The 14,470-nt window shown below is 47.8% G+C and overlaps 1 protein-coding gene across 1 annotated transcript in view; it reads left to right on the forward strand.

The window, feature by feature from the left end:
• The window catches only part of sos2 (son of sevenless homolog 2 (Drosophila)), a 234,022-nt gene that overhangs the window by 128,219 nt on the left and 91,333 nt on the right, over positions 1–14,470 (forward strand). The window contains exon 8 of the mRNA XM_072489811.1: positions 12,245–12,343. Within this exon, the coding sequence (XP_072345912.1) occupies positions 12,245–12,343 (99 nt within the window). The remainder of the gene's footprint in view (positions 1–12,244; positions 12,344–14,470) is intronic.

The following is a 14,470-nucleotide window of genomic DNA, read 5'->3' on the forward strand; positions in this document are numbered from 1 at the left end:
GCGGAGGTAACAAGTGAAGCTAGTTATCCCAAGACTGATTAATATATTGCTTTTCTCCGAAGATTCTAATCAAGATTCTAATCCCCAAGGATTCTAATTCTTCCCGTGTCTGCGTGGGTTTCACCCCCACAACCCAAAGATGTGCAAGGTAGGTGATTGGACTCGCTAAATTGCCCCTTAATTGGAAAAATAATAATTGGATATTCTAAAATTTAAAAAAAGAGAGAAAAAAAATAAATAAATACAGAATGTGTGAATTGTCCATTAATATTATATCATAGAATCCCTACAGTGCAGAAGGAAGCCATTCAGTCCATCGGGTCTGCACCGACCCTCTGAAAGAGCACTCTACTCAAGCCCACTTCCCCGTCCTATCCCAATAACCCTTAACCTAACCTAAACATCTTTGGACACTAAGGGGCAATTTAACATGGCCAATTCACCTAAGCTGCATATCTTTTGACTGTGGGATGAAACCGGAGCACCCAGAGGAAACCCATATAGACGACAGTAACTCAAGGCCGGAATTGAACCCGGGTCTCTGGCCTGTGAGGCATCAGTGCTAACCATTGTGCCACCATGATATGTGGTATGGTATTTTGTTTATCCTGGCTTATGTAGGCACAAAATATTCCACATTGTTAATCAGACATAGCCAAAGAATTGGAATTTGAAACATGCTGAGGTACTTTCAGGTGGTTTAGCTGTCCTCATAGCAGCAGGTTTTACTCCTTCATAACTAGAACATAGAACAATACAGCGCAGTACAGGCCCTTCGGCCCACGATGTTGCACCAAAACAAAAAGCCATCTAACCTACACTATACCATTATCATCCATATGTTTATCCAATAAACTTTTAAATGCCCTCAATGTTGGCGAGTTCACTACTGTAGCAGGTAGGGCATTCCACGGCCTCACTACTCTTTGCGTAAAGAACCTACCTCTGACCTCTGTCCTATATCTATTACCCCTCAGTTTAAAGTTATGTCCCCTCGTGCCAGCCATTTCCATCCGCGGGAGAAGGCTCTCACTGTCCACCCTATCCAACCCCCTAATCATTTTGTATGCCTCTATTAAGTCTCCTCTTAACCTTCTTCTCTCCAACGAAAACAACCTCAAGTCCATCAGCCTTTCCTCATAAGATTTTCCCTCCATACCAGGCAACATCCTGGTAAATCTCCTCTGCACCCGCTCCAAAGCCTCCACGTCCTTCCTATAATGCGGTGACCAGAACTGTACGCAATACTCCAAATGCGGCCGTACCAGAGTTCTGTACAGCTGCAACATGACGTCCTGACTCCGGAACTCAATCCCTCTACCAATAAAGGCCAACACTCCATAGGCCTTCTTCACCACCCTATCAACCTGGGTGGCAACTTTCAGGGATCTATGTACATGGACACCTAGATCCCTCTGCTCATCCACACTTTCAAGAACTTTTCCATTAGCCAAATATTCCACATTCCTGTTATTCCTTCCAAAGTGAATCACCTCACACTTCTCTACATTAAACTCCATTTGCAACCTCTCAGCCCAGCTCTGCAGCTTATCTATATCCCTCTGTAACCTGCTACTTCCTTCCACACTATCGACAACACCACCGACTTTAGTATCGTTTGCAAATTTACTCACCCACCCTCCTGCGCCTTCCTCTAGGTCATTGATAAAAATGACAAACAGCAACGGCCCCAGAACAGATCCTTGTGGTACTCCACTTGTGACTGAACTCCATTCTGAACATTTCCCAATGTTCTCACAATGCCCTCACAATAACTGAAGGAGAAAGTTTGATGCAAGAAACAGGGCTCACCTATTGCCAGTAATCATTACTGTGAATTCAGACCATCTTCTATGGATAGTATTTAACCAGCAGTAGGGAGACATTGGACAGCCTGTCCATCCTTGGGCAAGTTGAGGCTCTTGAGTGGCAAAATAATGGTAGGTGATACTTGGCATACTTTGTGTGGACTGTGAGGCAGTGTGATCACTTCCTGTTCAGGAACCCTTTGACAAATGGAGGCTCTCCCCATCCTCTGAACCCAGAACTCCACAATGCCCTGGTGAAACACCGCACTGACCTCTGAATCTGCATTCATGGTTCCTCCGTGTAGTGGGCTGTCTGCAGTCCCATCTATGGCCACCATTCCTGGTGATGCTGCGGGGACTAGAGAGTTGGCAGCCACTTAATGGCTGACATCTTTTGCAGGTAGGACTGCTTTGCAGAAGAGATTGGGGTGATATTTTTAAGACAGGGTGGGTATACAGCGTCCATATAAAATCCAGCCCTATATCTGAATGATGGTTTGATGTTGGGTAAGTTTTCTTCACATGCCATATAATGTTGCTGCAGATTACCTGGTATTGCTTTTTGTACCCCTTTTCGAAGTAGCATTTAAAATTGTGGCTACTCTTGTCATACAAGTCATCCTTACACCAGAGTTTGATCTTTATCTCAAAGACTTTTCTTTGTTCTACATCTGACAATCAACATCTGACATTTAATTTGTTATTAGCCTACTTCTTTGATCTCTCTTCCACATTTACCTGCAGTTCCTTCTTTGTTAATTTGCACAGGTGTACAATGGGAAGTATAATTTTGTATGCTTCAAAAATATGAACAATCTGCACGACTTTACTCAGAATATTATTTGCACATAATAGTAAGGAAACATGCCCAAAAGGTAAACCAATGACAATGATGCAGTGACCAAACTTATAGTAGAAAATTCCTGGGTAAAGACTGGCTCCCAATTGCTTTACTACTCTTGATTTGTGGATATGTTTGCTGCCGTGCTGAGAAGATGTAGAATTTTTTTCCCATTCAGATTTGTTCAAAAAATGCCTTCACAATTTGTGCATTTCTCAGAAGCTATGTAACCCAAGAGAATCGTGTTATTAACATAAAGCTTCCCGGCTGCCTGGGGGCGGGCCTGTGGATGCGTGGGGCGCGGGCTGGAGACTGGCCCAAGAAAGGTGATGGCTGAATGGCGGGAGAAGCCCCCCAACCAGGCTGATCACATGGAACATAAGAGGGCTAAATAGGCCAGTTAAGAGGGGACACATGTTCGCACATTTGAGGGGACTCAAGGTGGACGTGGCAATGTTGCAGGAGACGCACCTTAGAGTAACTGACAAGGTCAGATTAAGGAAGGGATGGGTCGGACAGGTTTTCCACTCGGGGCTGGACTCTAAGACTAGAGGGGTCGCGATCCTGATCAACAGGCGAGTGTCATTCAAGGCGGGAAGAATAGTTGCGGATGAGGGGGGTCGGTACATCATGGTCAGTGGGAAGCTGGAGGGGCTGCCGGTGGTACTCGTGAATGTGTACGTGCCAAATTGGGATGATGTGAAGTTCATAAGGAGGATGTTGGGGAAGATCCCGGACCTGGATTCGCATAAACTGGTCATAGGGCGGGAGACTTCAACACAATCATTAACCCAGGGCTAGACCAGTCTAGCTCAAGAACAGGCAGGGTGCCAGCAATGGCAAAGGAGCTAAAGGGGTTTATGGAGCATATGGGGGGTGGACCCATGGAGATTTGGGCGGCCGAGAGTGAAGGAGTTTTCCTTCTACTCGCACGTGCATAAAATGTACGCCCGGATTGACTTTTTTATCTTGAATAGGGCTTTACTGATGGGGGTAGTGGACACTGACTACTCAGCGATCACAGTCTCAGATCATGCCCCGCACTGGGTTGACCTGCAGGTGAGCAAGGAAGGTGGCCAACACCTGCACTGGAGGCTGGACGTGGGACGTTTAGCAGATGAGGAGGTGTGTGGGCGGCTGAGGAAATGTATCCAGAACTATTTGGAAGTCAACGACACGGGGGAAGTTTCGGCTGCAGTGGTCTGGGAGGCGCTGAAGGCGGTGGTTAGAGGGGAGCTGATCTCGATACGGGCCTACGGGGAAAAGGCAGACAGAGCAGAGACGGACCGACTGATCAAGGAAATACTACAGGTTGACGGGAGTTATGCGGAGGCTCCAGAGGCAGGGCTTCTAAGGGAACGACGGAGGCTACAGGCGGAGTTTGGCTTGTTAACTACAGGGAAGGCGGTGGAGCAGCTGAGGAAGGCGAGGGGGGCAATTTATGAATATGGAGAGAAGGCCAGTAGAATGCTTGCGCAGCAGCTCCAGAAAGAGGGAAACAGCCAGGGAGATTGGGAAAGTAAGGGTCAGGGATGGGAACCTGGTTGGAGATTCAGCAGGGGTTAATAAGGCGTTTAAGGAGTTTTACAGTAGGCTGTATGAGTCGGAACCCCCAGCTGGGCCGGAGGAGATGAGGCAATTCTTCGGGAGGCTGAAGTTCCCGAAGGTTGATGAAGAGTTGGTAGAAGGGCTGGGGGCCCCGATCAGGTTGGAAGAGACAGCAGAAGGGTTGAAGGCCATGCAGTCGGGTAAAGCCCCGGGATCGGACGGGTACCCAGTGGAGTTTTACAAAAGGTTCGCTGGGATACTGGGGTCACTGCTGATGAGGACATTTAATGAGGCATGGGAGAGAGGGGGGCTTCCCCCGACGATGTCACACGCCACTATCTCATTGATCCTGAAGCGGAACAAGGATCCGGAGCTATACGGGCCCTACAGACCGATCTCCCTACTAAATGTAGACGCCAAACTGTTGGCTAAGATCTTGTCCTCAAGGATTGAAGACTGCGTTCCGGACATGATTGGGGGAGGACCAGATGGGATTTGTTAAGGGGAGACAGAAGACTGCTGAATGTAATTAGTATGCCCCCAGAGGGTAGGGACATAGAAGTGGTGGTCGCAATGGACGCAGAGAAGGCATTTGACCGGGTGGAATGGGATTATCTGTGGGAGGTACTGGGGTGGTTTGGATTTGGACGGGGCTTCATTGACTGGGTCAGGCTGCTGTATCAGGACAAACAGGTTGACATTGGGCTATTTTAGGCTGCACCGGGGGACAAGGCAGGGATGCCCCCTCTCCCTGCTGTTGTTCGCACTGGCCATAGAGCCGCTGGCATTTGCGTTGAGAGCCACAAGGGACTGGTCCGGCGGGGTTGGGGGGGGGGAGGAGGATATGAGTCTCCCTATACGCAGATGACATGCTCTTATATGTGTCGAACCCACTGGAAGGGATGGAAGATATTATGAGGATTTTGGCCGGTTTTCGGGTTACAAATTAAACATGTGGAAAAGTGAGATGTTCGCGATCCAGGCAAGGGGGCAGGAGAGGCGATTGGGGGAGCTGCCATTTAGAGTGGTGGGGGGAAGCTTCCGGTACCTAGGCTTCCAGGTGGCGCGGGAATGGGAGCGGCTGCACAAGCTAAATCTAACCCGACTAGTAGACCAAATGAAGGAGAATTTTCGAAGGTGGGACGTGCTCCCACTGTCACTGGCTGGGAGGGTACAGACAGTGAAAATGATGGTCCTCCCAAGATTCCTGTTTGTGTTTGTGTCTCCCCATCTTTATTCCACGGTCCCTTTTTAAACGGGTCAACAAGGTGATCTCTAGCTTTGTCTGGGTGGATAAGACCCTGCGAGTTAAAAAGGGGATGCTGAATAGACTTTTTTGTCTTGGGAAGGGCGTTGATCCCGAAGGTAAGGGGGACGGAGTATACGGCTATAGCCATTTCGGATCACGCTCCACATTGGGTAGACTTGGAGATAGGGGAGGAAACAGAAGGACGTCCACCCTGGAGAATGGACATGGGACTAATGGCAGATGAAGGGGTGTGTCTAAGGGTGAGAGGGTGCATTGAGAAATACTTGGAACTCAATGATAACGGGGAGGTCCAGGTGGGAGTGGTCTGGGCGGCGCTGAAGGCAGTGGTTAGAGGGGAGCTGATATCAATAAGGGCACATAAAGGAAAGCAGGAGAGTAGGGAATGGGAGCGGTTGCTGCAAGAACTTCTGAGGGTGGACAGGCAATATGCGGAGGCACCGGAGGAGGGACTGTACAGGGAAAGGCAAAGGTTACACGTAGAATTTGACTTGCTGACAACGGGTACTGCAGAAGCACAGTGGAGGAAGGCACAGGGTGTACAGTATGAGTATGGGGAGAAGGCGAGCAGGTTGCTGGCCCATCAATTGAGGAAAAGGGGAGCAGCGAGGGAAATAGGGGGAGTGAGGGATGAGGAAGGAGAGATAGAGCGGGGAGCGGAGAGAGTGAATGGAGTGTTCAAGGCATTCTATAAAAGATTATACGAAGCTCAGCCCCCGGATGGGAAGGAGAGAATGATGTGCTTCCTGGACCGGCTGGAATTTCCTAAGGTGGAGGAGCAGGAGAGGGTGGGACTGGGAGCACAGATCGAGATAGAGGAAGTAGTGAAAGGAATTAGGAGTATGCAGGCGGGGAAGGCTCCGGGACCGGATGGATTTCCAGTCGAATTTTATAGGAAATATGTGGACTTGCTTGCCCCGATACTGATGAGAACCTTTAATGAGGCGAAGGAAAGGGGACAGCTGCCCCCGACTATGTCAGAGGCAACGATATCGCTTCTCCTAAAGAAGGAAAAAGACCCGCTGCAATGCGGGTCCTATAGACCTATTTCCCTCCTAAATGTAGACGCTAAAATTCTGGCCAAGGTAATGGCAATGAGGATAGAGGATTGTGTCCCGGGGGTAGTCCATGAGGACCAAACTGGGTTTGTGAAGGGGTGACAGCTGAATACGAATATACGGAGGCTGCTAGGGGTAATGATGATGCCCCCACCAGAGGGGGAAGCGGAGATAGTGGTGGCGATGGATGCCGAGAAAGCATTTGATAGAGTGGAGTGGGATTATTTGTGGGAGGTGTTGAGGAGATTTGGCTTTGGAGATGAGTATATTAGATGGGTACAGCTGCTGTATAGGGCCCCGATGGCGAGCGTGGTCACGAATGGACGGGGGTCTGCGTATTTTCGGCTCCATAGAGGGACGAGGCAGGGATGTCCTCTGTCCCCATTATTGTTTGCACTGGCGATTGAGCCCCTGGCAATAGCATTGAGGGGTTCCAGGAAGTGGAGGGGAGTACTCAGGGGAGGAGAGGAACACCGGGTATCTCTTTACGCGGACGATTTATTGGTGTATGTGGCAGACCCGGCGGAGGGGATGCCAGAGATAATGCGGATACTTGGGGAGTTTGGAGAATTTTCAGGATATATGCTGAACATGGGGAAAAGTGAGCTGTTTGTGGTGCATCCAGGGGAGCAGAGCAGAGAAATAGAGGACTTACCGCTGAGGAAGGTAACAAGGGACTTTCGCTACTTGGGGATCCAGATAGCCAAGAATTGGGGTACATTGCATAGGTTAAACTTTACGCGGTTGGTGGAACAGATGGAGGAGGACTTCAAGAGATGGGACATGGTATCCCTATCACTGGCAGGGAGGGTACAAGCGGTTAAAATGGTGGTCCTCCCGAGATTCCTCTTTGTGTTTCAGTGCCTCCGGTGGTGATCACGAAGGCTTTTTTCAAAAGGATTGAGAAGAGTATCATGAGTTTTGTGTGGGCCGGGAAGACCCCGAGAGTGAGGAAGGGATTTTTGCAGCGTAGTAGGGATAGGGGGGGGCTGGCGCTACCGAACCTGAGTGAGTACTACTGGGCTGCCAACATCTCAATGGTATGTAAGTGGATGGGAGAAGAGGAGGGAGCGGCGTGGAAGAGATTGGAGAAGGTGTCCTGTAGGGGGACTTGCCTACAAGCCATGGTGACGGCGCCGTTGCCGTTCTCACCGAAGAAATACACCACAAGCCCGGTGGTGGTGGCTACTCTGAAAATTTGGGGGCAATGGAGACGGCATAGGGGAAAGACGGGAGCCTCGGTGCGGTCCCCGATAAGAAATAATCATAGGTTTGCTCCGGGGAGAATGGATGGGGGATTTGGAACATGGCAAAGAGCAGGAGTAACACAATTGAGAGATCTGTTTGTAGATGGGACGTTTGCAAGTCTGGGAGCGCTGACCGAAAAATATGGGTTGCCCCAAGGGAATGCATTCCGGTATATGCAACTGAGGGCTTTTACGAGGCAGCAGGTGAGGGAATTCCCGCAGCTCCCGACGCAGGAGGTGCAGGACAGAGTGATCTCAAAGACATGGGTGGGGGACGGTAAGGTGTCAGACATATATAGGGAGATGAGAGACGAGGGGGAGATTATGGTAGACGAGCTGAAATGGAAATGGGAAGAAGAGCTGGGGGAGGAAATTGAGGAGGGGCTGTGGGCTGATGCCCTAAGTAGGGTAAACTCATCGTCCTCGTGTGCCAGGCTAAGCCTGATACAATTTAAGGTGTTACACAGGGCACATATGACTGGAACACGGCATAGCAAATTTTTTGGAGTAGAGGATAGGTGTGCGAGATGCTCGAAAAGCCCAGCGAATCACACCCACATGTTCTGGTCATGTCCGGCACCACAGGGGTTTTGGGTGGGGGTGACAAAGGTGCTTTCGAAGGTAGTGGGGGTCCAGGTCGAACCAAGCTGGGGGTTGGCTATATTTGGGGTTGCAGAAGAGCCGGGAGTGCAGGAGGCGAGAGAGGCCGATGTTTTGGCCTCTGCGTCCCTAGTAGCCCGGCGCAAGATACTGTTGATGTGGAAGGAAGCCAAGCCCCCGGGTGTGGAGACCTGGATAAATGACATGGCAGGGTTTATAAAGCTGGATGGATTAAATTCGTCCTAAGGGGATCGGCTCAAGGGTTCACCAGGCGTGGCAACCGTTCGTCGAATACCTCACAGAAAGATAGAGGGAATGGAAAAGAAGAAGACAGCAGCAGCAGCCCGGGGGGGGGGTGGGGGGGAGGAACCAGAGGGATTCTCAGGGATGTTAATATATAAGTATAATATGTATAGGTTGTTGTTATAGATAATTGTATATTGGACTGTTAAAACATATTTTTGGAGAATATTTATCTGGGACAAGGCAGTTGCCATTTAGTTTTGGTTTTGTTTTTGTTTATATATTATTTATTTCTTGTTTATAAAACTGGCCATTGTTATTTATATTGTTATATCACTGTGTAAAGGATACACAATGTACTGTGATGGTTGGCCAAAAATTTTCAATAAAAACATTTATAAAAAAAAAAGGGGGATGCTGGAGCGCAGCCTGGGGGAGGGCGGGCTGGCGATGCCGAATTTGGGGGGGGGGGGGGCGGTGTCGATGTGGGAGCGAGTAGAGGCGGCATCATGTAAGGGCACTAGTTTGGGGGCATTGGTAACGGCGCCTCTGCCGCTCTCGCTGGCACAGTACTCCACCAGCCCCGTGGTGGTTGCGGCCCTGAGAGTCTGGGGGCAGTGGAGGCCAATCTGCAATCATCACCGGTTTGCCCCTGGAAGGCTAGATGGAAGGTTCCGGAGATGGCAGAGAGCAGGAATCGAGAGGGTGGGAGATATGTTTATAGAGGGGAACTTTCCCAGCCTGAGAGAGTTGGAGGAGAAATTTGAATTGACGGGAGGGAACGAGTTTAGGTACCTGCAGGCGCGGGGCTTCCTACGCAGGCAGATCTCAACCTTCCTGCTCCTACCACCAAGGGGGATACAGGACAGGGTAGTTTCCAGAATGTGGGTGGGAGAGGGGATGCTTTCGGATCTTTATAAGGAACTCATGGGGTCAGAGGAAACGCAGACCGAGGAGCTGAAACACAAATGGGAAGAGGAGTTAGGAGGAGAGATAGAGGATGGTCTGTGGGCGGACGCGTTGAGCAGAGTTGACGTGTCCACATCATCTGCCAGGCTCAGCCTGATACAGTTCAAGGTCGTTCACCGGGCCCACATGACAGTGGCCCGGATGAGGCAGGTCCTTTGGGATAGAAGACAGGTGTACAAGGTGTGCGGGAGGACCAGCGAACCATGTCCACATGTTCTGGGCATGTCCGAAGCTTAGGGGATTCTGGCAGGGGTTTGCGGATGTCATGTCCAAGGTGTTGAAAACAAGGGTGGCGCCGAGTCCAGAGGTGGCGATTTTCGGAGTGTCGGAAGACCCGGGAATCCAGGGGGAGAAAGAGGCAGACTTTCTGGCCTTTGCCTCTCTGGTAGCCTGGAGACGGATATTATTAGCTTGGAGGGACTCGAAGCCCCCGAAGTCGGAGACCTAGCTAACTGACATGGCTAGCTTTCTCTGTCTGGAGAAAATCAAGTTCGCCCTGAGAGGGTCAATGTTAGGGTTTGTCCGGATGTGGCAGCCATTCGTCGACTTCTTTGTGGAAAATTAACAGTCAGCAGGGGGGGGGGGTTAGTTTAGTTTCGAGTAGGGGGTTAGTAAAGATGGGAGCTGCGAGGGAGGAAGACAGCTTTTGCACTATGTTTATATTTGTATGTACAGTTTCTTCTGTTATTGTTATAAAACCATAAATACCTCAATAAAATGTTTATTAAAAAAAACATAAAACTTCCCCTCCATATAGAAATCTGTAGCCCAAAACTATTGCTGCATGGAGCTAAATTAATTCCTGAAGAGTGCATTTCAGTTTTTTCGGACATCAACAATAAATTATGTTTCTTTACAAAATGAAGCATTTATATAAATGTTGTCTTATGTATAAAAAAAACTCAATGTCTATTACTGCACAACCAAAGGAAACTCTAAAGGGTAAATGTTCTTATCTTGGTACTGGGTGTTCATCTTGATCAGAGATCAAAGTAGTTCAATACTACTTGGTTTAAAAAAAAATGTTGTTGCCATTGACCTACAAGCAAAAACAATCTATTGATTTGCTCTCTTGTGGACTTCTAGCATTGTAACTGATGCAATGACCCAAATATTGTGCTGTTCTTACATTGCTATATTTTGTGTGAGAATTGACCTTTTGTTCCAGTAAGATTACCTGATTTAACTTTCAATTTCAATACTGGATTAAAGGGCATTATGTTGAAAGAATTGTCTTATGTATTTAATTTTGCTAGCATTACAGGTGAATTGCATTTTTCTAAAAATCTGCAAATATATTTATTTTAAAAGTTATTATTTCCACAGATTTAGGATTCCTATTGTCATGTTTCATGGTTCTTTTGTCATATTTTTCAATTTAATGCAATTAAGTTGCAGAACCGTCTGTTGCTAATTATCATTTTTATTGGGTTGAGGGCGTTGGCAACAGCACTGTTCAGGGAAATATTCAGGGAGTCCGGTGGTAGTGGCAAAGCTGAAGATCTGGAAGCAGTTGCGGCAGCACTTTAGATTGTGGACAGGGTCAAGGGAAAATGCCAATTCAAGGGAATCATAGATTCGAGCCAGGAAGGTGGGATGGGAGGAGAGGGAAGTTAGGGTATTAATGGATTTGTTTTGGGAGGCCGGTTTGCGAAGTTGGAGGATCTGGGGGAGAAATATGGGTTGGGCAGGGGGAGATGTTTAGGTATATACAGGTCTGAAATTTTGCCAGGAAGGAGGTACAGAACTTTCAATGGTGCCGGCTTCCATACTGTTGGAAGAGATATCGACGACAGGGGGAATGGAGAAGGGGGAAGATAAGGTATCACTAGAGAGGGTTAAGGCGAAGTGGGAGGAATAGTTGGGGAAGGATATTGAAGAGGGGTCATGGTGTGAGGTGCTCCGGAGGATGAATGCGTCAACTTCATGCCCGAGGTTGGGGCTGATACAAGGGCGAGGATGAGCCGACTTTTTGAGGGGTTGGAAGATGTTTGCGAATGGTGTGTGGTGGTGGTGGTGGGGGGGGGGGGGGGGCACTAATCACGTTCATATAGTTTGGTCCTGTCCAAAACTGAAGGGAGGTCTTTAAGGTAATTTCAAAGATCGTGCACGTGAGACTCAAACCGGGTCTCTTAGAAGCCATATTCGGGGTGTCGGATTGGCCGGGGTTGGAAGCTGGTGCAGGGGCAGATGTCTTAGCCTTTGATTCGCTAATCGCCTGAAGGCGGATTCTGGGATTCTGTTGGTGTGGGGGTCAGCTTCTCCACTCTGTGCCTCAGCGTGGCGGGGGGATCTGCTGGAGTTCGTAACGCTCAAGAAGGTAAATTTTGAGTTGAGGGGGAGGATGGAAGGGTTCTACAATTAATGGGCCTTGTTCATCGTGCATTTTCATGAATTGGATGACATTGAACATTGGCCGGTGGTGGGTGGGGGGGGGGGGGGGGGGGGGGTCGGAATGTCTAAGTTATTGATTATTTTTCATTGGTGTTTTGTATTCAAAATATTGGGGGCTGTTTGAGGGTGGGTGGGATAAGGTGATTGTTGGCTGGGGATTGCCATTGTATTTGTTGTTATTGTTGATTATCTGTTGTAAAGTTTGATGAAAATGTGAAAAAAGGAGATTAAAAATATATATTTTTAAAATTATCATTTTTATTTTCTAGTCTATTGCTGAAGGATTCAAAGAAGCTGTTCAGTATGTACTTCCACAGCTACTTTTAGTCCCAATTTATCATTGTTTGCATTACTTCGAACTATTGCAGGTAAGACGTTCTGCATGATTCGCGTTAAAGTGTGTTGAATTACAGTATTAACAAGTAGGAAAATTAATGATTTTTTCCCGTGAGTTGCTTATTAAATTCATCACGTCTTCTTCAATTGTCTTGAAGTGGAAAATAATTTATTTTTATTTCCTTTTATGCCATTTATTGTAGTGTAGTTTTTATATGCAGTGCTTTGTTGTCTCAGGAGGCGATCTTGTGGCGCAGTGAATAATGCCCCTGCATCTGGGCCAGAAGCTCCGGGTTCGAGCCCTACCCCAGGACCCAATGTCCAAGGAAGTTATGTTCATAACACAGCCAAATGGTTTGTGTATCAGCCTTCAAAATTCTTCCAACATGCCAGTGGTGGGTGGTAGGAGCGGGAGAGATTCCTGATAAGCCATGCTTGATCCGGTGTGGCGCCTCTGAAGCTATAAGCTTCTGGTGTCAGGTGAGCGACCTGTTCCAGGTTAGATCATAGAATTTACAGTGCAGGAGGAGGCCATTTGGTCCATCGAGTCTGCACCATGGTCCATGGGAAGATCACCCTACCTAAGCCCACACCTCCACCCTATCACTGTATCACAGTACCCCATCTAACCTTTTTGGACACTAGGGGCAATTTAGCATGGTCTATCCACCTAACCTGCACATCTTTGGACTGTGGGAGGAAACCAGAGCACCCGGAGAAAACCCACGCAGACATAGAGAGAATGTGCAGACTCCGCACAGACAATGACCCAAGCCGGGAATCGAATCTGGCACCCTGGAGTTGTAAAGCAACTGTGCTAACCACTGTGCTGCCGTGCCCCCCCCCAAACCTTGCTATGGGAACAAATAAAAATCTGCCTTGTACACCAGCAGTTTTGGAAAGAGAAACAACAACAGCAACATGTTGGTTCATGAATATCAGTGTAAAACTGGGCTTGGTTTAAAATAATCTTTAACAATCTGATCAGTACTGCCATCTTCTGGCAATCTGCTGTTTCAAACCTGATGTAATTTCCATTTTGGAGCCTCGAAGATGAAATTGTCATATGCTAATACTGTTTATTTGTAAATATTTTTGTTTGCAGTTAGAAATAAATTTCTGAGATAGACTTGGTAATTGAAACCTTAATAAGAGATGTAGGCAGTAGTGCTGTTAATCTGCTAAATTACTAAATTGGAAATTGAAGTGGTCCAGCAGATTTTAACAGCAGAGACTAAACAAGTGCTTGCTCAGTTTTTATTAGTTCTTGAGATGTGAGCATTGCTGGCAAGGTCAGCATTTATTGTCCATCCTTAATTGCCATTGATAAGGTGGTGGTGAGCCACCTTCTTGAATCGCTACAGTTCATCTGGTCTAGGTAGACCTATAGTGTTGCAAGGAAGGGAGTTCTAGGATTTTGACCCAACATTAAAGGAAGACCAATACAGTTCCAAGTCAGGATAATGTATGATTTGGAGTAGAACTTGCCAGTGGTGGTGTTCCCATGCATATATTCCTATTGTCCTACTGGATGGAGGATCTACTAGGTTGAAGTTTTGGAAGGTGCTGCCAAAGGGAGTGTAGCAAATTGCTGTAATGAATCTTCTTGATGGTACACGCGACTGCCACTAGCCACTGGTGGCGGCGGGAGTGAATATTTAGTGTGGGGGATGGGATGCCAATTAAGCAGGCTGCTTTGTCCTGAATTGTATTGAGTTCCTTTTTTGGAGCAGCACTCATTGAGGTAAGTGAAGGGTATTCCATTACACCTCTGATTTGTGCCATCCAGATTTTTTGGGGAGTCAACAGGTAGCTTCCCAGCCTTTAAACTGCTCTGGTAGCCACAGTATTTATTTACATGGCTAGTCCAGTTCAATTTTTGATGGAAGCTAAGCCCTGGGATGTTAATCCTGGGGATTTGATGATGGTAAATACTTTTGAATATCAAGGCAAGATGATTAGATATTCTCTTGTTGGCAATGGCCATTGTCATAGATTATCATAGAATTTACAGTGCAGAAGGAGGCCATTCGGCCCATCGAGTCTGCACCGGCTCTCTGAAAGAGCACCCTACCCAACCGCACACCTCCACCCTATCCCCAGAACCCAGTAACCCCACCCAACACTAAGGGCAATTTTGGACATTAAGGGCAATTTAG

This window comes from Scyliorhinus torazame, chromosome 2, assembly GCF_047496885.1.
Source record: "Scyliorhinus torazame isolate Kashiwa2021f chromosome 2, sScyTor2.1, whole genome shotgun sequence".
Taxonomy (NCBI): Eukaryota; Metazoa; Chordata; class Chondrichthyes; order Carcharhiniformes; family Scyliorhinidae; genus Scyliorhinus; species Scyliorhinus torazame.